This window comes from Triticum aestivum, chromosome 5D (genome assembly GCF_018294505.1).
Source record: "Triticum aestivum cultivar Chinese Spring chromosome 5D, IWGSC CS RefSeq v2.1, whole genome shotgun sequence".
Classification (NCBI taxonomy): domain Eukaryota; kingdom Viridiplantae; phylum Streptophyta; class Magnoliopsida; order Poales; family Poaceae; genus Triticum; species Triticum aestivum.
Genome location: NC_057808.1, coordinates 446,883,066 through 446,906,950, shown reverse-complemented (window position 1 = coordinate 446,906,950; position 23,885 = coordinate 446,883,066). Strand labels below are relative to the sequence as shown.

Below are 23,885 nucleotides of genomic sequence, written 5' to 3'. Positions count from 1 at the left end.
GCGGCTCTTGTCAAGTACGCCGATTCCGATGGTACCAAGGATCCCCCTTCAGACGATGAAAGGGCAGGGAAGGGAAAGAAGAACGGCAACGGCAAGGGTCCCCAGTTTAACCCGGGGAACCAAGGAGGAGGCAAGCGTAAGGCTGATGGCAGCCTAGAGTTTGTAGCCAACACCAACTCTCAAGGTAATAACCAGCGACGCAAGGGGAGGCCCCCTCCCCGAGGCGGCGGGTCAGGACCTTCTCTGGAGCAGCTGTTGAATGAACCTTGTCCGAGGCACGGCTCTAGAGAGAAGCCAGCAACTCATCTGTGGAAGGATTGTGCTATCATGAAGGCCTTTAAAAATTACAATGGTCCGGGTGGCGGCTCAGGGCGGCCAGGCCGGCTTTCATGGCCCTGGGGGCGGCTCAAATTCCGGTCCTCAGAACGGTCAAGGGGGCTTTAATCAGCAGTCTGGCCAGGGTCACCAACAGCAGCAGGGGGGTTACCAGACCAATCCAAAGCAGCTAAGCGGTGGACAATATCATGTATTTACCACTAGTCTGTGCAAACGAGATCAGAAGATTCACAAGAGGGCTGTGAATGCTGTTGAGCCGGCAGTCCCACGCTACTTACGATGGTCTGAGCAGCCTATAATATGGAGTAGGGAGGATCATCCTCCTCGGGTGGATAACCCGGGCCACCTGGCCTTGGTGGTAGCTCCTCAGGTGGGAGGATATAAGTTCACAAAAGTACTCATGGATGGAGGCAGTAGCATTAACATCCTTTATTATGAGACTTTTCGCCGTATGGGGTTAGTTGATAAGAACCTCAGCCAGTCAAACACTATCTTCCATGGGGTAGTGCCTGGTAAGTCGGCTTACCCAGTTGGCAAGATCGAATTGGAAGTGGCTTTCGGTGATGACAATAATTACAGAGTGGAGAAGTTGACCTTCGAGGTGGTTAAAATAAGAAGTCCATACCATGCTATATTTGGACGGCCGGCTTACGCCAAGTTCATGGCACGGCCGTGTTATGTGTACTTACAGCTCAAGATGCCGGGTCCCAATGGAACCATTACGGTTCACGGCAGCCGGAAGGTGGCTCTGGAGTGTGAGGAAGGCGATGCAGCTTATGCAGAGTCTGTTTGTGCTACAGAAGAGTTAAAGTTTTATAAAGACAATGTCGACCCGACAGACATGACCTCTCTGAAGAAGCCAACTACGGAGGCTGAGCCGGCGATGAAATTCAAATCGGCTGATGAAACTAAGCTTGTTGATTTTGTTCCAGGAAATTCATCTCAGCAGTTTAGCATCAGTGCCAATCTGGATCCAAAATAGGAAGGCGCGCTCATCGAGTTCATCCGTGAGAATAGGGACATCTTCGCGTGGAAACCTTCCGACATGCCAGGTGTACCTAGAGAACTCGCTGAGCACACTCTCAATGTCGATCCGAAATTTAAGCCGGTCAGACAGTTCCTTCGGCGGTTTAATGAAGAGAGGCGAAAGGCTATTGGTGAAGAAGTGGCCCGGCTCTTGGCGGCCGGGTTCATTGTTTAGGTCTTTCACCCAGAGTGGTTGGCTAACCCGGTGCTCGTACTCAAGAAGAACGGCACCTGGCGAATGTGTGTGGACTACACGGACTTGAACAAGGCGTGCCCGACTGATCCTTTTGCTCTCCCCCGTATTGATCAAATCATTGATGCTACGGCAGGCTGTGCACGCTTAAGTTTCTTGGATGCTTATTCCGGATATCATCAGATTAAGATGGCAGTTAAGGACCAGGAGAAGACGGCGTTCATTACTCCCTTTGGAGCCTTCTGTTATGTGTCTATGCCTTTGGACTCAAGTGTGCACAGGCGACTTACCAGCGTTGTGTACAGAATTGTCTTCATAAACAGATCGGGCGCAATGTTCATGCATATGTGGATGATATTGTGGTTAAGTCCATCAAAGAGGAAACCCTGATAGATGATTTAAGAGAAACCTTTGATAATCTCCGGGTCTATAAGATGATGCTAAACCCGGCCAAGTGTGTCTTTGGTGTTCCTGCAGGCAAGCTCTTGGGTTTCTTGGTTTCTGACAGAGGCATTGAGGCTAACCCAGAGAAGATCAAGGCCATCACCTCCCTGGCTAAGCCGGCGTGTATAAACGACGTTCAGCGCTTGGCGGGTCGCATCGCTGCTTTAAGCCGGTTCATAAGCCGCTTGGGTGAGAAGGCTATGCCTTTATATCAGTTGATGAAGAAAACTGATAACTTTGTCTGGAATGATGCAGCTAATACCGCCTTTGAGGATTTGAAAAAGCAACTGGCAGAGCCCCCCGTCCTTGCTGCTCCGGTTGATAAGGAGCCCCTGCTACTGTATGTGGCGGCAAACACACGAGCCGTCAGTGTGGCTATTGTGGTGGAGCGTAAGGAGACGGGTAAGGAGCATCCGGTTCAGCGGCCGGTTTATTATGTCAGTGAGGTGCTTATTGAGTCCAAGCAGCGGTACCCGCATTGGCAGAAGCTCGTATATGGTGTGTTCATGGCAAGCCGGAAACTCAAACATTATTTTCAGGGTCATCCCATCACTGTGGTCAGTTCTGCCCCTCTTGGGGATATTATCCAGAACAGAGAGGCTACAGTGAGAATTGCTAAGTGGGCTATAGAGCTTGGACCGCATGGCCTCAAATATGTGCCACGCACTGCTGTTAAATCTCAGGCTTTGGTGGACTTCATCAACGATTGGACAGAGTCACAAGTGCCCGAGCAGAAGCCGGATAATACGTACTGGACTATTCACTTTGACGGGTCCAGGCAGTTGGAGGCTCGGGGGCTGGCGTTGTGTTGGCTTCCCCTAGGGGTGACAAGTTCCAGTATGTGCTACAATTGATGTTTCCTTGCACTAACAATGCGGCTGAATACGAGGCTTTACTCCACGGTCTTCGAGTGGCCAAGGAGATGAGCTTAAGCCGGGTAAGGTGCTTTGGGGACTCAGATTTGGTGGCTCAACAAGTATCAGGCACCTGGGATTCTAAGGATCCTCTCATGGCGGCTTATCGCCGCGAGGTTGATGCCATTGCTGGGCACTTTCAGGGATATCAAGTGGAGCACATTGATCGCAGGAAGAACGAGGCGGCTGATGCTTTAAGCCGGCTAGGCTCTCAGCGCAAGCCGGTGCCGCCGAACACTTTCCTGGATGTCCTGTATAACCCTTCGGTTAAGTTGCCTACAGAGGAGGACTTGGCTATCCCTGACCCGGAGGCACGGCTGGTGGCGGCTCTGCACGTCATACCAGACTGGACAATGCCATATCTGGCTTATATAACCCGGGGAGAGTTGCCTGAAGATGAAACGTTGGCCAGGCAGATAACCCGGCGGGCCAAGTCAATGATTGTTATCAACGGCGAGTTGCATCATCGCAGTGTTTCAGGGGCATTTCAGCGTTGTATCTCCCCTGAGGAAGGTCAAGAGATCTTGCGCGAGATCCATGAAGGGGATTGTGGCCATCATGCCGGTTCAAAATCTCTTGTGGCCAAGGCTCTCCGACATGGTTTTTATTGGCTGACGGCTCACGCTGATGCAGAGGACTTGGTCAGTAAATGTGATGGCTGCCAAAGGTTCTCACGACGGGCTCATGTGCCGGCTCAGGAGTTGAGGATGATCCCAATCACTTGGCCCTTTGCGGTCTGGGGGCTTGATATGGTTGGGCCCTTTAAACGGTCCAAGGATAAGAAAACCCACCTCTTGGTGGCGGTTGACAAATTCACAAAGTGGGTGGAGGCCGAGCCAGTTAGCAAGTGCGATGCAGCCACGGCGGTTCAATTTATGAAAAAGGTGATTTTCCGCTTCGGCTTTCCACACAGCATCATAACTGACAATGGCACCAATCTATCCAAGGGCGCTATGGAAGAGTTTTGTCAACGAGAGCATATCCGACTTGATGTTTCCTCAGTGGCTCATCCCCAATCCAATGGTCAAGCTGAGAGAGCTAACCAGGAGATTCTGAAGGGCATTAAACCCCGGCTTTTGGTCCCTTTGCAACGGACGCCGGGTTGTTGGGTGGAGGAGTTGCCCTCCGTCTTATGGAGCATCAACACTACTCCTAACAGGTCTACAGGCTTCACACCTTTCTTCATGGTTTATGGAGCAGAAGCAGTTCTCCCCAGCGACATCCGTCACGATTCACCTCGTGTGGCGGCTTATGTTGAGACGGATAATGAACAGGCGCGCCAAGATGCTCTGGACTTGTTGGACGAACAGCGTGATGTGGCAGCAGCCCGTTCAGCGATTTACCAACAGGACCTGCGCCGTTATCATAGCCGCCGGGTCAAGTCCCGGGTCTTCCAGGAAGGCGACCTTGTGCTCCGGCTCATCCAGGATCAAACAGATGCACACAAGTTATCCCCACCTTGGGAAGGGCCCTTTGTGGTCAGTAAGAACTTGCACAACGGGTCGTATTACCTCATTGACATTCGGGAGCATAAAGATTCACGTAAGTCTGAGGAAGAGACCCGTCGGCCGTGGAACATAGCTCAGCTTCGGCCTTACTACACTTGAGCTACCGGCTCTTGTGGTGTACATACTTATCTCAGTCATGTATATATTATGATAAGCAATAAAGCAGGACCTCTGTCCTTTTTCTCCTCCAATTATGTGTGTCATTTTTTACATGCTAAATTGAAAGGAGGATCTGGCTTATGATCGTAATCGAGTCTAGCCGTAAGCAGTAAGGTCACTTGGGGGCTTCCTGTTCAAACATGGGTCGTATTCGAACCAAAGAGAACATAGCTGTCGATACCCATTTGATTGGCAAAGTGCCGAGCTCATTGGGAGGTAGCCTTTGGTCATATTTGAATCATAGTGTAACCCCTCTGAGAACCGACGTGGATCGCATTCGAATCAGCGTCGTTAAACAATTTTCAGAATCACTTGGGGGCTTCCTGTTCACACATGGGTCGTATTCGAACCAAAGAGAACACAGCTGTCGATACCCTCTTGATTGGCATCGCCACACCCACTGGGGGCTATATGATCGCATCCGGATCTTAGCTTAACCCCTTTGGACTGAGTTTCTGGTCGTATTCGAACCGGAAGCCCCTAAGTTTTTATATTTTATCATAAGTCTACTCTGATCATGTCAAAGTATGTGCTGCCGGCTCTCACTTGCCGGCTTAATTTTGGTTTATCTTGTTAGTTGAACATCAGGGATGTTATCAAGACAGGTAAATTCGAGTTAAGGTACCAACCAAGCTATCCGGGTTATTTAAACCGGAAATATGTTACAGGCTGTTAAATGTGTTATCATGTCTATGTTCAGAGTATAGTTAACAACCAGTCTTTTTTGGGTTCGTTTGCCGGGTTATACATTTTAAACACCTGATTATCAGGACGGTAAGCCGCCTCGAGACTTGTGATTTATCTTTCTATGTAGACATTGGAAGATACTTTTTACAGTGGAGAGGGACAAAGGGATAATTATAACCCGGAGGAACACCAAAAGAATAACTTCAAGAGGTTTCAGCATTCATTACGTGCATGATGGCACGGCAGAGATAAATTGTTGCACCTATTCTATTACAAAATTTTTATGAAGTTTCAAGGGTGGAGCATTGCTCGGTGAACCGCCAGCCACTTTATGACGCCTGCTGAGTTGACGTCCCCGGCTCGTCTTCTGCTCCGCCTGATCCCAAGACTTCGAAGGTGGACGACTTCCAGTCGATGCCGCTGAGAGCTTCGAACTGGGCTTCTTCGTCGATTAACCCGGCCGGGTCAATCTCCGGGGCGAAGGTGTGCTGGCGAGCCGGAGGGATCAGGTTGAGGGCTTCATAGCGTGGGGTTGGAATCCTTCGATTCTCCGCGTCAAAACCCCGGCTGATACTTGGTCAAGTCGGTGTCGTTCCCGATGAGGGTAGCCACCGGGCGTACAGCCTTCACACATGCTGCGAAGTCCTTTTGGTCGAAGGCTGAGCCGTCTTCTTTCAGGCTGGGGTAACCCAGGGCGATATCTGCCGGGTCTAGCTCTGGCAAGAATGCCTTAGCCCGGCTCAGCGCGGCGATTGCTCCGGCTCTCGCGGATGCCCGTCGTAGCTCCTGGATCCGCTGTGGCAGAACTGCGAGCCGGCGCAGGACTTCGGCCAGGTGTGTTGGCACCTCATTCGACAAGGCCACCACCGCTAGGGCCCGCTGTGACCCGGTGTAGAGCTGCTCTACCAGGGTGTACACAGCCTTTAGTTTGGTGACCACGCTCTGGTTCAGGTTGGCGCTTCTGGAGCCTGTTTAATAAAGATTAGGTAAGTCGGCGATAAGGATGAATCATAACATATACAGACTTGATGAAAGCCGGCGAGGCGACTTACCGAAGATGGCAGCCACCATTTGGGAAACCTGGCGCTTTAGGCCGGAGAGTTCAGCGGTCTTCTCGGTGAGGGCCTTCTCCGCCTGTTCGGCCCGGGTCACCAGTGCGTTTTTCTCCTCCGCCCAGGACTTCCGCTCAGCATCGAATTCAGTCTTCAGCTTTTCTTGCGCGGCGATGCTGGAGACAAACTTGGCGTTTGCCTTCCGGGTCTCCATCTCTTGTGTTTTCAGCCGGCTCTTAAGATCCGCCAGGTCCGACTCTAATTTTTTGCCAACAGCCTGCATATATTTCCGGGTTGTTAACAGGCATTCTATAAGTCCCAAGCGCTTTCCAAGCAAAGACACTTGGCACTTGGGGGCTAATGCATATTGAACGTATCTATCTACGTACTGCCGGTTCAGTTAAGTAAGCCGGAATCTAAGTCTACAGCATATTCAAGTATAAGTTGCAGACTTGGGGGCTGGCATGACAAGGATCATTATGCAGAAAATAAGAGGACAGCAGAAGGTTACCTCAGATTTTTGTTGGATCTGGTTGACCATGGCGATTTCGGCGTCCCGGCTCTTGTGAACTTGGCTGATGTAGCCAGAGACGAGCTCTCCAATGCTCAAGTCGGTGTAGTTGGAGAGATCCAGATTCACCCGGTGGGGCTGCAGCAGCTCCCCCTTCGCAGAGCATTTGGCCAGCACGGTCGGTCTCCCCGGCTCAACATACTCCGTCCGGGTAATTACCACGTCCGGGTCATCAGTTGAAGGGGCGGAGCCGGAGGCCTCCGGGTTAACCGACGCTTCGGTTGTGGTCTTGGCAGTTGGGGCAGGCGCTTCAGGTGCCGTGTCCATAGGACTGGTGGCTTCGGGGGCGGCGGCAGCTGGCGGCTCTTGAGCCGTCGTCTCCGGCTCAGGCAAGTCGGGCACTCCGGCTGACCTGGTCTTCTTTGCTCTTTTGGTGAGCTTTGCCTGGGCACTGAAAAGACAGAAGTGTTAGGCATACAAAGAGTAAGTACAGCCGGATAATGTAAGGAGATTGTTATTACCCGGGTGCAGTTTTGAAGGCCGGCAGACTTGACTGCATGGAGTCACCCGAAGAGGGGGAGGTCTCCTGGTAATTAGAGTCAGAAGAGTTGAGTGGCTGACGGATGACACCCGCCAACGGATGAAAAGGGTACAGGTGAGAAAAAACCTCAGTACGACGCTTCCTTGTTGCGTCGGGTAACCCGGCGGAGAGATCGGTGTCCTTGCGGGCCCGGGTGTGACGCCGGCTTTCGTGAACCTGCTGCTTCAAAAGAAATTGAGGGTCTTGATGAGCTAACGGATGAGAAAAGCTTACTTTCCGGGTTACTCTTCGGACTTTCAGCTGTGGCAAAGGCTCCGAGTCGGAGGAAAGTGATGTTACCTCTTCAATCACCGGGTTACTGGCGCCGGTGTCATCCTGTCAATAAGCAAAATGTTGATAAGGTGGACAGCAGCAAGCAAAAAATATGGCAAGAGTTTAAAGGTTTAAGGGTTACCTCTGACTCGGAGCTGTCGCTTAATTGCAGCAGCTCCGAAGCGGTGGGTCTGCTTCCCTTTCTGCGAGGGGCGGCTTTCTTGGCGGCTTTCTTCGCCTTCCTGGCCTTCTTGGCCGCCTCATGGTCATATTTGACCCGCCAGAATTTGTCATCAGCCTGAGAAGTACAGTAATGAATTCTTAAGGCGGTCCGGATCAAGGTGACATGCAAAATAAGTCGAAAGATTAAAGTCAGCGGCTTACCGCTGGGGCTGGATTGGTCTTGCAGAACGGGGCCAGCCCGGTTCTTCCACAATCTGCCAGGCTCTCGTTTAACAGAGCCTTGGTCTCCTCTTCAGCAACGTCTTCTGGAAGATCGTTGCGACTGTGCCTCTGCGGGTCATCCTTTCGCCCGGTGTACTCGCACATTAAGCCGGGGCGGCGGCTCAATGGGATCACCCGCCATGAGATCCAGACCCGGACTAGATCAATTTCGTTCAGACCGTTGCCTAGCAGAGCCTTGATCTTGTTGATCGTTGGAAGCAGAGGCTGGCGTTCCGCGGCAGTAAGTTTGTCGGATAACGGGTGCGTGGATTCCAGGCGTGTTGGGCGAAAGCCGGGCAGTGGATTCTCGTCAGCCGGGGACGTGTCTTGGCAGTAGAACCAAGTCATATTCCAGTCTTTAGGGTGGCTCGGCGGCTCTGCATAAGGGAACAGGCAGTCCCTGCGTCGCTGGATAGATATGCCGCCTAATTCTAGACTTGGCCCGTTGGCACACTCATTTTGGCGGTTCAGATAGAACAGCTCTCTGAAGAGTAGCAGGCTCGGCTCTTCTCCAAGATACACTTCACAGAAGACTTGGAAGTTGCAGATGTTGGATATGGAATTGGGTCCTATATCCTGAGGCCGAAGGTCAAAAAAGTTGAGCACGTCCCGGAAGAATTTTGAGCCGGGCGGTGCGAAGCCCCGGCTCATGTGATCCGCAAAGATCACTACCTCCCCGTCTCTCGGCTGTGGTCTTTCTTCTGATGGATCAGGGGCACGGTAGGACATCACTTCTTTCTTAGGCAGATACCCGGACTTAACAACGTTGGCTAGGGTCTCTTCAGTGACATTGGATCTTGTCCAGTTGCAAGTGATGGGGGCCTTGGGAGGCATGGTGAAGGTTGGTGGTCTATAATAAAGAGAAAAGTATCCGGGTCAATTATAAGCCGGAGATCTATTATTCAAGTTAAAGTGGCGGCTTATGAAGGGGACTAATGATATATACTCATGAACGGTGAGTTATCTGAGTCGTAGGAACATTCAGAATAAGTGGATCATCTACGGTTTACTACAGTTAAGCCGGAGGAATCTACAGAGCATGGTTCTCTTTAAACCGGAAAGTTCTACGGCGCGTGTTTTCTTTAAGTCGGAAATATAAGCCGTCAAGATTCAAGGGCTGCAATTTTTGCTAAGTGTGGTAAAACAGATTTCACATATTGCAGTAACTTTTTCGGATCAAAGTGGTCGGGCGAGATGAAATTTTTCTAGACCTAAAAACAGAAGCAGGGGAAGTTCTTGAGATGGAACCCAGTCCTTATGCAGTGAAAAGAGGTGTTCTTGCAGAAGAAATGAGTTTCAAATATCTACCGCGGTGGTTCTACACGAGCCTAAGGATCAACTAACTACGGTGACTACAAGAGCTACTGAAGTTTGTGGCTACGGTGACGAACAGGAAGAACACAGACGAACTTTGTCCTAGATTTATGCTAGTAAGGCACAGGGGACTCACCGGAGCTGGAGAAGAACGGAGGTCGCCGGCGTTATCTGGTCCGAGTCAGGTTGATGCAGCGGCCGGGTTGATGAAGGACGAGGGAGCGACGGCGGCGGCAGTGACGGAGCTCGGGCAGAAGAGCGACGGCGCGAGGAGGAAAAAGGAAAGCGTAAGATGTGAAGTGTTGGGCCGGCCTATTTATAAGGCAGGGTCATAAGTGGGCGCGAGATTCAAGGAGACCACGGCGTGGTTATCTCCCCCTCACGGCGCCTCGATTTTCGGAAAGACAGTAAAAGCGAAGATCCGTTGCGGATCTGGCGGAGTAAAAAACGGACTTAATGGAGGATGACGTCACGGCGGATTATCCGGAGTCCAGAGGATGATGTCACTCCGGGTTATGGCCTCCACATGAAAGGTGAGCCGGAGATTTTCTCGGTCGGCAGAGTTGAAGAGTGACATGAGCCGGCTCAAGTCAATCTGGGGCCTAATGTTGAGGATATAGACCTTAGAGTCACCCGCCAGGAGGGGCCGGGTTACTCGTAGGGTCGACGCCAGAAGCCCGGAGCCAAGTTTCAGATGATGGGCCAGAGATGGGCTGAGACCCGGATATGGCTTAAAGCCTGTAGTTACAATCATTGTTATAGTAGACTTGTAGTGTAAGGCAAGTATTGTTTAGAGTCCGAGCCGGACGCTCTTATGAGCCGGCCGGGACTCTAAGGGCTGCTGGGCGTCAGCCTCCCTATATAAAGGGAGGACCCGGCAGCGGTTTAAGGGCGACAACAATCTAATCGAGAGCCGGGCATAGCTGTTAGCTCCCTCGCGATCGTAACCCCAGACAATAACATCTCAAACTGGACGTAGGCTTTTACCTTCACCGTAAGGGGCCGAACCAGTATAAACCCTCGTGTTCCTTGTCCCACATAACCCCTTCAAGCTTCCTAGCTGCGATGGCTCCTCGACTAAGTCCTAGCTCGAGGACATCTGCCGTGACAATTCCACGACATAGGGTCTAGGGTGGCTCGGGGTCGACGGAACCACCTAAAGGCATCAACTAGGGTTTTGGTGGCTCGGGGTCGACGGAACCACCTAAAGGCATCAACTAGGGTCTAGGGTGGCTCGGGGTCGACGGAACCACCTAAAGGCATCAACTAGGGTTTTGGTGGCTCGGGGTCGACGGAACCACCTAAAGGCATCATTTAGGGTCTACGGTGGCTCGGGGTCGACGGAACCACCTAAAGGCATCAACTAGGGTCTAGGGTGGCTCGGGGTCGACGGAACCACCTAAAGGCATCAACTAGGGTTTTGGTGGCTCGGGGTCGACGGAACCACCTAAAGGCATCATTTAGGGTCTAGGGTGGCTCGGTGTCGACGGAACCACCTAAACCTATCAATTAGGCTCTAGGGTGGCTCGGGGTCGACGGAACCACCTAAAGGCATCAACTAGGGTCTAGGGTGGCTCGGAGTCGACGGAACCACCTAAAGGCATCATTTAGGGTCTAGGGTGGCTCGGGGTCGACGAAAACACCTAAAGGCATCAACTAGGGTTTTGGTGGCTCGGGGTCGACGAAAACACCTAAACCTATCATCTAGGCTCTAGGGTGGCTCGGGGTCGACGGAACCACCTAAAGGCATCATTTAGGGTCTACGGTGGCTCGGGGTCGACGGAACCACCTAAAGGCATCAACTAGGGTCTAGGGTGGCTCGGGGTCGACGGAACCACCTAAAGGCATCAACTAGGGTTTTGGTGGCTCGGGGTCGACGGAACCACCTAAAGGCATCACTTAGGGTCTAGGGTGGCTCGGTGTCGACGGAACCACCTAAACCTATCAATTAGGCTCTAGGGTGGCTCGGGGTCGACGGAACCACCTAATGGCATCAACTAGGGTCTAGGGTGGCTCGGGGTCGACGGAACCACCTAAAGGCATCATTTAGGGTCTAGGGTGGCTCGGGGTCGACGAAACCACCTAAAGGCATCAACTAGGGTTTTGGTGGCTCGGGGTCGACGAAAACACCTAAACCTATCATCTAGGTTCTAGGGTGGCTCGGGGTCGACGGAACCACCTAAAGGCATCAACTAGGGTCTAGGGTGGCTCGGGGTCGACGGAACCACCTAAACCTATCATCTTGGCTCTAGGGTGGCTCGGGGTCAACGAAAACACCTAAACCTATCAATTAGGGTTTTGGTGGCTCGGGGTCGACGAAAACACCTAAAGGCATCAACTAGGGTCTAGGGTGGCTCGGGGACGACGGAAACACCTAAAGGCATCAACTAGGGTCTAGGGTGGCTTGGGGTCGACGGAACCACCTAAAGGCATCAACTAGGGTTTTGGTGGCTCGGGGTCGACGAAAACACCTAAACCTATCATCTAGGCTCTAGGGTGGCTCGGGGTCGACGGAACCACCTAAAGGCATCAACTAGGGTCTAGGGTGGCTCGGGGTCGACGGAACCACCTAAACCTATCATCTAGGCTCTAGGGTGGCTCGGGGTCAACAAAAACACCTAAACCTATCAATTAGGGTTTTGGTGGCTCGGGGTCGACGAAAACACCTAAAGGCATCAACTAGGGTCTAGGGTGGCTCGGGGACGACGGAAACACCTAAAGGCATCAACTAGGGTCTAGGGTGGCTCGGGGTCGACGGAACCACCTAAAGGCATCAACTAGGGTTTTGGTGGCTCGGGGTCGACGAAACCACCTAAAGCATTCAACTAGGGTCTAGGGTGGCTCGGGGTCGACGGAACCACCTAAAGCATCACTGTAACATAACATATGTAACTATTCCTTTTGCAAATGCTTTTAAACCATCAATATAACATAAGCATCACTCTAACATAAGCATCACTCTAACATAAGCATTACTTTTGCAAATGCATTTAAGCATTTAAGCATCACTATAACATAAGTAACACTGGAGTTCAACACATTATAGAATACACATCCATTGTTCACATTACATAGTGGAGTTCAAATGCACAATCCATCCTTTTCTCACAAAAGGATGAATAGCATAACTACTAGGTACATAAACAACCAGAGTTCACAATTAGTACTAGAACCATACATTACACAACCATAATTCTAAGTTACTAGGTCATTGCACAACCATCATTCCCAAAAGGTCTGCAATGCCCACTAATCTCAAGTCATGTTGTTCAGTTCTGCAAGATGGCCTGGATCCCCTTGATCTTCTCCTTCAGCTTCTCCTCTACCTTGATGAGCTCAGTAATCTTAAACTCTTGCATCTGCTTCTCTTCATTATGGTTTTCCTTGAGCTTCAGCAGATCAGCAACCTGGAGCTTCAACTCTAGCTTCTCTTGGGTGAGCTTCTCCTCAAACTTTGTGAACTCTGCATTCTTCAACTCCAAATTCATCCTAGCCTCACTCAACAATTCCTTCTCTTTCATATTCTTCAACTTCAAGTTTTGGATGACAGTTGCTTGAGCACTTGTCAGGTTGCACAGGAGTTCATACTTTTGTTGAAGCTTCTGTGCAGCTGCATCTTTCTTTGCCATTTCTGCATTCATACCAGCCACCAATTCAGCTCTGCATTGGTGCTGATATGTGACAGCAGACTGCAGATAACTGAAATCCACAACCCTATCCTGCTGAAAGTCCACAAGTTGATGCACATCTTTCACTAACTTGTGATAGTCTGCATCCAGCTTGTTCTTTTCTTCTGTCAACTGATGAATAGTTAGAGCACTTTGAAGATTATCATTCACCCTAGCAGACTTGCTCTCTTCAACCATTGACCAAAGCTTCAGCAATGCATTCTCCATTGTTGGGGGCCACTGCTCATCAACCCACTGAACAAACCCACAATTCTGACCTTCCTGGAAAAATTAGAAGGGCAAAATTTAGTACAATACAACTACTAAGAGTACTAAGCAACAGTTAGTTCATGGCAGTACCTAATGTTGGCACTGACATTAACTGGATTTGCACAGCCATTTGCTAAGCAACAGGACCACATTGTAAAATAAATTAATATAATCCTACAATGGATGATCAACTCATATATTTACCAGGCACCAGAGTAACACTCCATTCAACTTAGAAGTTGCTAAGCAGCCATGTGCTAAGCAACAACAGTTGCTAAGAATTGACCATTAATATAATGAAATCCTAACAGTAATAAGCAACACAATGTGAACTACTTTGCCCACCTAAATACACTACACTAGCCTGCAGCAACAAACTAGCTAATGAGACTACCTACTGTCAGCAGTAAGCAATTGTTACTAACTGGCTCCACTGAACTTAATATTGAGCAACACTGCATTTGGAAAGAAGTGTAAATAAATAGCATGTGCACACAACAGGAGCATATATTTTAGCAGAAATGCATTCCACTGAACTTAATAATGATCATTCCTAACAAATTTAGCATGCACACAACTGAATCACAGGTGACAAACAAGACTCTGCCACTTTCAATGAACACATCCAATGCTTAATCACCAAGGCAAGAAAATTACCGGCTCTGCACATGCTAAGAACCTTCTCCCAGTCATTGTTCCTTCAAACGCAACAAGCCTCTCTGATGGCTTCCCATGCTTCTCGCACAACACTATCAGATCTAGCTCAAGACCCTTGTAATCCGGGTCCTCAAGAGAGAAAGGCACCTGCCCAAGCCAAATCCAAGTTACCATCATGTGCAGAGGACGAGGACAAATCAAATCAAACGAAATCCTAACAACAAAGACCACCTACACACAAAAATCCCCAAATTTCCTAAACCTAACCCTAACCCTAGCTCCAATGGAGTAACTTACCTGGTTCAGCCCATCGGTGGAGGTTTCGGAGTGCATGTACGGGAGGCTTGAGTTGTCGTCGCTGCTCTCGTCCTCCAGAACCATGGCTGCGGCGGCGTGCTGTGGCGGCCGGCGATGGCGGGCGCAGGCGACGGTGAGGCAGAGAGCAGGAAGAAAGAAAGAAGAAGGCGAGCGGGGTCGGGGTCGGGGTCTGGCTCGGTCGCACATAAACGGTCCGAGCCGGCCTCGTCCGAGTCAGCGCGCAGCCAGCAGAGGCGACGCGCGCACTGGCCAGCGTGGCGCCTGACGGGCGGGCCCAATCGGTCAGCTTTAGTGTCAATACGTACAAAACGAGCTTTTAGTCTTTTTTGCAACGGCTAGCCCCAATCTTGGTACTGACACGTAAAAATTACCAATCTTGGTACCAATCTGCTTCTAATGCCCCAATTGTGGTACTTCCGTGCAATTTACTCCATTGGGAAAAAGCCTTATATCTTATGTTTTTTTTTCTTTTTTCACTAGTGCGTCATGTTACTGACTATAGTTTTTTAATCAAATTATAATCCTTTCTAAAGGAAAAAAAAAGTGTTTGACAAGGGGACTGAACTCTGATGGTTTAAGCACCGCCGATCTGATGAATTACGTATAAACACCGTGGTAAATGCTGTACTAAAGCCACGACACTTCTTTGGATCGGAGGGAGTAGCGAATAACTAGAGCACTCGGTTGACGTTTCTTCCATCTTTCAGAATAACAGAGGCCTCTCCTCGCTCACAGAAACAAAAAAGTACCTAGGCGAAGCACATCAAGCTTGTGGCTAGTGACGAAACCTGAACTGGATATAACACTAAAACATACCGTTAATTGCAATGTCTAGATGGTGTGAATATTTAAGAGAATGATACCTTTTAAAAAAGTACTTGCTCTTAATTTCTAGGTGGCCATTTGAACACTGGCAAATGGCGCCTTTGCGGTCACCACTTCACTGTCAGGGTGCAGCCATCCAAGACCAGCCCATCGAGAGTGGCCTCGGCGTCATCTAATCTGTCGACGGTCTCCATGAACATGGTAATACGTGCCGTTCTTGGTGAGATCACCTCGGCAGCGGATACTTTGCCATGCTTATTGAAGAAGGAGCACAACCGAGAGCTATCGACGCCCGGAGGTAGGTTTTGCACGAGGAAACTGAAGAAGGGCACCATGGATAGTTTTGGTTGTCTATCCATACGGATAGTGCTAATTCTCATTGGATGGCATGCCTCTTGAGCCTCTCGCCTTTGTCTAATTACCTGGCAGAAAACAAGTAGGTAATTTATCATGCCACTTGACAATGTCATGCATACATGATAGATTAGATGACGCCGATGCCACTATGATCTAATGTGTAAAAAGTTAAATTGTTATATCAACAATTTTCTACATGAAGCCTACAAAACCATCTTATATTTTAATACAGAAGTAGTACATACCAAATGATGAGTTCGATAAGTACCTGGATGGGAGCAATGGAAGGCTGGGGCATGAACCACATGCAAGCCTCACTTTTCTGGCCGCTCGACTCCGGATACGGAGGCAGGCGCTCAATGAACTTAGCCTTGTCGTCGAGAAGATTGTACCTGAAGACGCCATGCGATGCCAAGCCATGTAACTCGGACTTTCTGTGATGGAGCAAGTAGACGCACCCGCCGCTCACGTCGTCCTCCCCGCCCCGGAACCTCGTGGCTTCCACAGCGAAGCTAGTTGGGAACCCCAAAAACATGACGCGGTCCGCGAAGCTCCGACCATCCTTCCTCACCCACCGAAACCTTCGTTCACCGTTTGCATCCACCCCTTCCTCCCACGCGTGCACCCACACCACCAGCGCGCTCGCCTGGGCTTCTGCGCCCTGATATATGAAGCCCGTGTCTTGTCGGACCACGACAGTCCACCTGCAGCAGCTCGCCCCTAGACTCGAGGTTATGGCTGGACTCGACGTACCAGCCGGTGGCGTCGACCTCTTCCCTTAGGTATGTGTCATCTGTTGCGGCACTAGGTCCCCACTCTGCAAGGAAGTACCATGCCCAGGTGCCATGTTGATCTTCCCCGTCCACGCACAGTAGGGTCTTCCTCTCATCGACACGGTATGCAGCCAAGAAACGATTGTCGTAGATTTCGTACTCCCCCTCCACCTCGTCCTCGCTGTACCCCTCCAACGGTCTGTGGACGAACTTCCACGCGGTATCTCCGGGACGAAGGACGGCCGTGTTGAAACATACGTCGATTTGTTGCTCTCTCTCGTCGTCATCCTCATCGAGGTCCTCGTAGTCGGAGTAGGAGAAGTTGTAGAGCAAGACCGTGTCGTCGCCATAGATGATGCCGCGGGAGATCTCCATCCTCCGCACGGTCTTCTCGTCGTCCTCCGGGAAGGACGGCAGGTCCGTGACTCCTCCTGTAAGAGGGTCGACGAGTGTAGGCCTGGAGCCAACGGTGAAGAACCAGGCCGCCGAGCCGTCGGCTCGTGCCACCAACCTGCGGTTGGAGAACATCATGGGTGCCCGCGCGACCGCGAGGTAGCTTGTCTTGGAGAAGACGCAGCGGAGGTTGACGTGCGAACCTCCATAGCCGGGCGGCGGGGCGATAAGCCAGGGAAAGAAGGCCGGGCGGAGCGCCGTCGTCTGGGGCAGCGAGTCCCGCCACCGCGTGCAGACGGCATGGAAGCGGACGAAGTCAGCCGCGTCGTGCAGGCGACCGGAGACGACGGCGAGCAGCTCCGGCGGGAGATCGGGCCATCTTGGCGGCACGGACATGTTTGGGTACTATAGATCGCTTCCAGGAATCTCAGAGTAGATAGGTCGATCGGTCCGATTCTCCGTGAGAAAAACAGATCCACGCGCGGCGACTAGGGTTGCATCCACCAGAAAAAACCAGACTCTGCATGCGTCTACGTGCGGATTTGCGTCGCTGGAGCTGGGCCTGGTTTATGAGAGGTTACCAAAAAGATTTTCTGTTATCTCTATCTCTACTTATATGTGTACTTTAAAAAGAAAATATGGAAAGAATATAAGGTTTCATCCACTTATTCAACAACTTTATCCAGATATTGAAAAAGGAGTAGAGAGGGAGAAGGTACATAAAAAAAAAACAATGTCTAAGTGCATCTTCAACGCCGACCCACAAACCTCCCGCATACATCCAGACCGCGCAAGCCATCCAAAGCGGACCTGTATCGGTCTGCTGTGCGATCCGGACGCATTTTCTCCCGTACACCGGAGACAAACATGGGTGGGGGGGGAGGCTTCACGGGAGTCCGGACCGCTCCCAAGCCCGCTTCTGACCGCCCCAGCCCACCGAAAAACTACCGTCCCGCATTCATGCCGGCACAGAGTATGCAGCGGCCGGCATTGATTTCGTGATGTGATCGGAGGTACTTTGGAACATTTCACTGCCACCAAGTTTTCTTCATCCGCAAAACACCAGATTCGTGAACATTGACCTATACTACACAGCAACTCGGAAGTGAGGATTTCTACTACTTATACCTTGCCACTACACGTAATTGATCGACACACATCGACATGTGTAATAATACAAGATGTCGACCTCACGGACGAACCCCGCCGGCGATGGCGATGGCCGCATCGAATCTTCAACAGATTCAACGTCGTGGTCCAACCTCCCTTCATCGTGGATGTGTCCGCTCCTGTCCTCCCCCTTTCCTCGGCCGAGTGCATGCTGATGCAGTTCTGAAGATGTTCGAGGCAGAGTGTCTGTTACTGCTCTTTCGGTTGGGGGCTGCCTTTTGGACGGAAGTCAATGTATTTGGTTGGTCTCGGGGTTGTCTGGATGTAGGATAGTGGCCCTGGAGGTGGGAGTCGCGGTGTTCGTGGGCGGAGCGTGCTTCTCAGGTGCGGGCGCGGGCAGCCATGGCCACGCGGGTGACATGGTTGCTGGTGGTCGGCGTAGCTTAGGTGCGACGGAGGGATGTGAGCCGGGGTGCATTACTTGCTTCGTATTTTTACCTAGCCGACGGGTGCGGCCACAGACGTCGTTTCCTTCTTAAAGGCTCCGTTGTGGTTGTTCTCACTACCTTCATGATGCTTCGGGTGAAAGCTTGATCTTCGGGATCGGATTGTAGCGGCATTTACTTGCTATGCCTTTTTTGGAGGCACCGTCTTGGAGTCCTTGCTCCGTCGTTGTCCGGCTCACCTCCCCTCGGTGGTGCTCATGGTGGAGGTCTCCATCGGCTCGAAACGGTTCTTCTTGGTCCATCCGTAGTTTGCTTGGAGGTTGTTGGGGTGGTGTGTTGGTGCCCGACACCTTTGTATCTTGCCTTGGGTGTGTATTGTGTGTGATGGTGGCGTGTGTTTTGTTTGATGTTAGGCTCTTTTTAGAAAAGAAAAATGAGGGGTACTTATAGTGCATTCCTGCATGGGAGTCCATCATTCAGTTCATCCAGGAGGCACATTCTAGCTAGCCATAATACTTGCGACCCGATAGATGCATGCCTTTGATGCTGCTTCCTGTCTCCGACGCCGTAAATAGGCATGCAACCACCAGGGGCTGGACATGCCAGTCTGTGAGTTCGTGTCCAACTCTGAGAATACGGATCCACCCCGGAACCGGAGACAACTATTCGGAAGTGAGGATTTCTACTATTTATACCCTGCCAATACACGTAATTGATCGACACACATCGACGTGCGTAATAATACGAGATGTCGACCTCAAGGGCGAACCCCGCCGGCGATGGCAATGGTAGCACCGAATCTTCAACAGATTCGACGTCATGGTCCAACCTCCCGGACGACCTGCTGGGCAACATCCTCCTCAGGGTCGCCTCCATGAGGGACCGCGTGAGCCTCGCTGCCGTGTGCAGGCCATGGCGCGCCACCGTGGCGCGCCTCCCGGGGCCGCCTGCCGTGCCGTTGCTGCTACTCTGGCCGCGCAAAAGCCGATGCAGCTGGAGGAAGCACCTCTGCGGGCCCGATGACGCATGGGTCACACGCGCCCCGTCCAAGGTGGACAACGACTGGCCATGGTTTGTCGGCTCGCACGACGGTGGTTGGGTCGCCACGGTCAACAACCACAAGGAGCTCAGGATTGCCAACTTCTTCTCCGGTGCCGACGTCGCGGTACCTTTACCTAGGCCTAAAATTCTGACATAAAAAATTGTCTTCTCGGATGCCCCAACCTCCTCTAACGGCTGCATCCTTGCCGCCATTAGAGCCGTTACACTCGACATTACACTATGCAACGTTGGCCACGACACTGGGTGGACCATAGTAAATTGACCCAATTCGTTCCAAGACATTGTGTTCTGCGCTGGTCATCTCTATGGTTTCACGTTCCCCGATGAGGAAGTATTCATGTTTAATATTGGCATCAAGGAAGACGGGGTATGCATGGTCACATCTACCCACCAGCTAGCCGTTCGGAGGCGCCACGGCCCCATGGTGTGGGATCATTTCGATTCATACAAAGGTTGCATCATTGAGTGAAATGGCAAGCTATCAGTAGCAATAAGGACCCGGTGGTTACCCGATCGTGAGCCTTTCTTCAAGCTCTTCATGCTCGTCGATGAAAACTTCGATGAGGATTACGAGCACAAGTGGGCAGAGGTGACGGGATTCAGCGACTATGCCTTATTCTTAGGTCCCATAAGGTCCAAGGCATTGCACGTGCCTATGGGTGCTGACCGCCGTGGTCTGATGAGAAACCATATCTATTACTCTGAAGATTACCGCTCTGAAGAAGACCGGTTGCCTGGTGACGAATTGTACTCGGTGACATTAGAGCATGGTTACCATATGTATTGCAAAGAAGATCAAAGTATAGGTGATGGTATAGAGAGGACAAGATACTGCATTATGGGTCGGGACTATGATTCGTTATGGCTACACCCTCCAGACATGTAACCGAGGAATTTTTCATGCGGAAAATCGTTGGCACACAAAAATATTTTGTGTAGGCGAAATGTTCAGTTTAAGCAAAATTATTGGTAAACAAAAGTACCGGGATGAAGGGTGAGGCAAGAGCTCGTTGACCAACGCCCTAAGAATAATTTTTTGAAGGATATCTTATAATGATAGAGATGAAAAATTGTGAAGGGAAAGTGTGTTGCTTTGTCATAGCCTGTTCTTAAAACAAGCGCAATTACCGGTAATTTATTACAAAAGAACTAGCGCTATGATAGTAGCTAGCTAGATCATCCTACATCCAAGAACACACCACTGTGGCAGGAACCTACATAGAGCAGTAACCCGCGAGCCCCAACGAACATAGACGAAGGCCTTTGGCAGGATTTGAAAAGATGATGGACGACGAAAATTAAGTTTCAAGCTGTGGCGCGCTGGCACGGTGCTACTCCCAGTACTGCCTGCCGTCCCGATACTGTTCCTGACGCCATACAGTAGTTGGCCCAGCGGAACGAAGCACAACAAATATCACAAGGACTACTGTGTACAGTCCATCCCAACGAATTATCTAAATTTCTAAAAGATCCTCAACAATATAAATGAAGTGCATATTAACTACTCAGCACCTTGGGTGCATAGCAGAATACACACTCACACATAACGGTTTTGCCACAGTGAGACCCTCAGCACATCAAATTGTATAGATGTTTACATGCAGACATTAATTCCTATCACCAAAAGAGAGCGGACAAAATGCTAGCAAATAACTAGAGCACCCCAGCTCAGGTTTCTTCTCCTCGCTCACAGAAACAGAAAAGAACCTGGGCGAGACCGATCAAGTTTGTGGCTGATGAAGAAACATGAACTGGACATAACATTTAAATATATGATGTATTGTTGAACGTATTAATTGGTATCTCGAGACGATGTGGAGGTTTAAGAGAATGATGATGCCTTTTTAACGAGTGTACTTGCTCTTCATTTGTAGGTGGCCATTTAAACACTAGCAAATGGCCCCTTAATTTGCTGTCACCACTTCACCGTCAGGGTGCAACCATCCAAGACTAGCCCATCGAGGGTGGCCTCGGCATCATCTAGTCTATTCACCATCTCCACGAACATGATAACACATGCCGTCCCTGCAGGTGAGATCATCTTAGTGGCCAAAACTTGGCCATGCTTACCGAAGAAGGTGCACAGCCGAGAGCTATCCACAGCAGGAGGTAGGTTTTGCACGAGGAATCTGAACAAAGGCACCTTGGGTTGTTTTGGTCGTTCCTCCATGCGAAAAGTGCTAATTCTCATATTTGGATGGTCTGCCCTTGGAGCCTCTAGCCTTTCTCTAATTACCTGTGAAAATAAGTAGTTATTCAAAAGAAATTATTGTGGGTACAGTCAATTTTCTTACATGCGAGTTGACGATGCCATGCATATATCTAAATTGTCTTAAACCTGGTGCTAAGTGTGCAATGAAATTAGTACTATTCCTGAATAGTGTAAATATGGTGCGAGGTGGGCTCTTGTGTTGCTTTGCAAGTTGTCGCCCTATTATAAATTCCTACTCTACTGTGTAACAAACTAGACTTATTTGTAGGGACTATTTTCTACATGAATTTTACCATCACATATACATACGACATGAGTTCGATAAGTACCTGGATCGGGGCAATGGAAGGCTGGGGCATGAACCACAGGCAAGCATCGGCTTTCTTCTGGCCGCTCCACTCCGGAGGTAGCTGCTCAATGAACTTAGCCTTGTCGTCGAGAAGATTGTACCTGAACACGCCACGCGATGACGAGCCATGTAAGTCCAACCTTCTGTGCTGGAGCAAGTAGACGCACCCGCCGCTCAGGTAGTCCTCCTCGCCAGGGAACTTCGTGGCTTCCACGGCAAAGCTGGTCGGGAACCCCAAGAACATGACCCGGTCGGAGAAGCTCCGACCATCCCTCCTTGCCCACCGCATCACCCTCCGTCCACCGTCTGCATCCGTGTCTTCCTCCAACGCGTGCACCCACACAACCAACGCGCTCGCCTGGGCTGCTGCGTCCTCATATATGAAGCTCCTGTCTTGTTGAACCAGGACGGACACCTGCAGCAGCTCGCCGCGGGACTCAAGGATATGGCAAGACTCGAGGTACCAGCCGGTGGTGTCGATCTCTTCCTCTTGGATGCCACTGATGAGGATCTCCTCTTCCTCGTCCATGATTTCGTCGCCTGTCAGCTCGGGCAGGATGTGCCACGTCCAGGTGTCCTTCAGATTGTAATCTTCTCCGTCCACACACACTAGTTTCATTCTGTGGTCAACAGGGTACGCGGCCGGTAAACGATTGTTCTCGATTTCATACTCCCCCTTCATCGCGTCCCACTTGGTGTACACGTCCAACTCTCTCTGGGCGAACTTCCAGGCGGTATCTCCGGGACCAAGGATGGCCGTGTTGAAACATAAGTAGATTTGCTCATCTAACTTGTCGTCGTCCTCATCGGGGTCGACGTAGTCGGGGTAGGTGAAGTTGTACAGGAAGACCGTGCCGTCGGCATATATGATGCCGCGGGAGATCTCCATCCTCCGTGTGGTCTTGCCGTCGTCCTCCGGGAAGGTCGGCAGGGACGTGGCAACATCTCCTGTGAGAGGGTCGATGAGCGTAAGCCCGGAGCCAGCGGCGGAGAACCAGGCCGCCGAGCCGTCGGCTCGCGCCACCCACCTGCGACTGGAGAACGTCTCGGGCGCCGCCGCGAGGTAGGTTGTCTTGGAGAAGACGCAGCGGAGCTTGACGACGGAAGAGCCATAGCCGGATGGCGGGGCGATGAGCCAGGGAAAGAAGGCCGGGCGGAGCGCCGTCGTATGGCTCAGCGAGTCCCGCCACCGCGTGCAGGCGGCATGGAAGCGGACGAAGTCGGCCGCCTCGTGCAGGCGGCCGGAGACGAGGGCCAGGAGCTCCGGCGGGAGGTCGACCCATGTTGGCGGCGCGGGCGACATGTTTGGATATCGATCGCTTCCAGTACCCATGGTCTAGGGTAGTTAGCTGGGTCGATCGATGTTTCTCCCTGAGAATAAAAGATCCACGACACGGCGGCTAGGGTTGCATTGCATGCAGCAGAAATAAACAGACTAGGCCTGCATGCATCGATCTACCGATGTGCCTCGCCGTAGTTGGACCCGATTTACCAGGTTAATTAAGAAAAATAATTTTCTTCTTGTTATACTTAATTATTATATGCAGTAGCGCGACCTAAAGCGCCGCCGGCAGGATTTGCAAAAATTCAGGGTGCAGACTAGCGGGGCTGCTGCAGCGGTCTGTCGAGACACACAGGGTAATTTTATGGGCAGTTCGGCCCTTGTGTTGCATGGAATAACAGATGTAGCATCGCTGGAAGCAATAGCATGTAGAGAAGGGTTGTCTCTTGCACAAGATCTATCCTTGCAGAACTTCATCATCGCGTAAGACTCGAAGCAAGTGATCAACAACATCCACGGAGCTAGCCATGGAGGCTATGGAGCTATCATTATTAGTGAAATTAAGCAGAGAGTTTTATTCGTAAATTGTAACTTTTCATTTGAAGGCCCAACCAGTAATGGCGATGCATATAGGTTAGTCAAGTTTTCTCATTCGTTGGATCAGGGGCGGCATGTCGGGCTTGTCGAACCCCATGACCCATTTTGTATCCCACTCCATGTGG

General features: G+C 50.9%; 3 protein-coding genes across 3 annotated transcripts; all 3 read right to left on the bottom strand.

Moving 5' to 3' along the window:
- Positions 1-12,710: 12,710 nt before the first annotated feature.
- On the bottom strand, positions 12,711-14,417 carry LOC123120879 (uncharacterized). The gene is made up of 3 exons (XM_044540857.1): positions 14,334-14,417; positions 14,037-14,183; positions 12,711-13,391 (listed from the first exon to the last, which is right to left on the bottom strand). The coding sequence occupies exons 1-3, from the start codon at positions 14,415-14,417 to the stop codon at positions 12,711-12,713; spliced, it is 912 nt and encodes a 303-aa protein (XP_044396792.1).
- An 829-nt stretch (positions 14,418-15,246) lies between these two features.
- On the bottom strand, positions 15,247-16,715 carry LOC123125428 (uncharacterized). The gene is made up of 2 exons (XM_044545921.1): positions 15,805-16,715; positions 15,247-15,601 (listed from the first exon to the last, which is right to left on the bottom strand). The coding sequence occupies exons 1-2, from the start codon at positions 16,069-16,071 to the stop codon at positions 15,287-15,289; spliced, it is 582 nt and encodes a 193-aa protein (XP_044401856.1). The 5' UTR covers positions 16,072-16,715; the 3' UTR covers positions 15,247-15,286.
- A 4,166-nt stretch (positions 16,716-20,881) lies between these two features.
- Positions 20,882-23,650, bottom strand: LOC123125425 (uncharacterized). The gene is made up of 2 exons (XM_044545920.1): positions 21,862-23,650; positions 20,882-21,556 (listed from the first exon to the last, which is right to left on the bottom strand). The coding sequence occupies exons 1-2, from the start codon at positions 23,212-23,214 to the stop codon at positions 21,236-21,238; spliced, it is 1,674 nt and encodes a 557-aa protein (XP_044401855.1). The 5' UTR covers positions 23,215-23,650; the 3' UTR covers positions 20,882-21,235.
- Between the last annotated feature and the right edge of the window lie 235 nt (positions 23,651-23,885).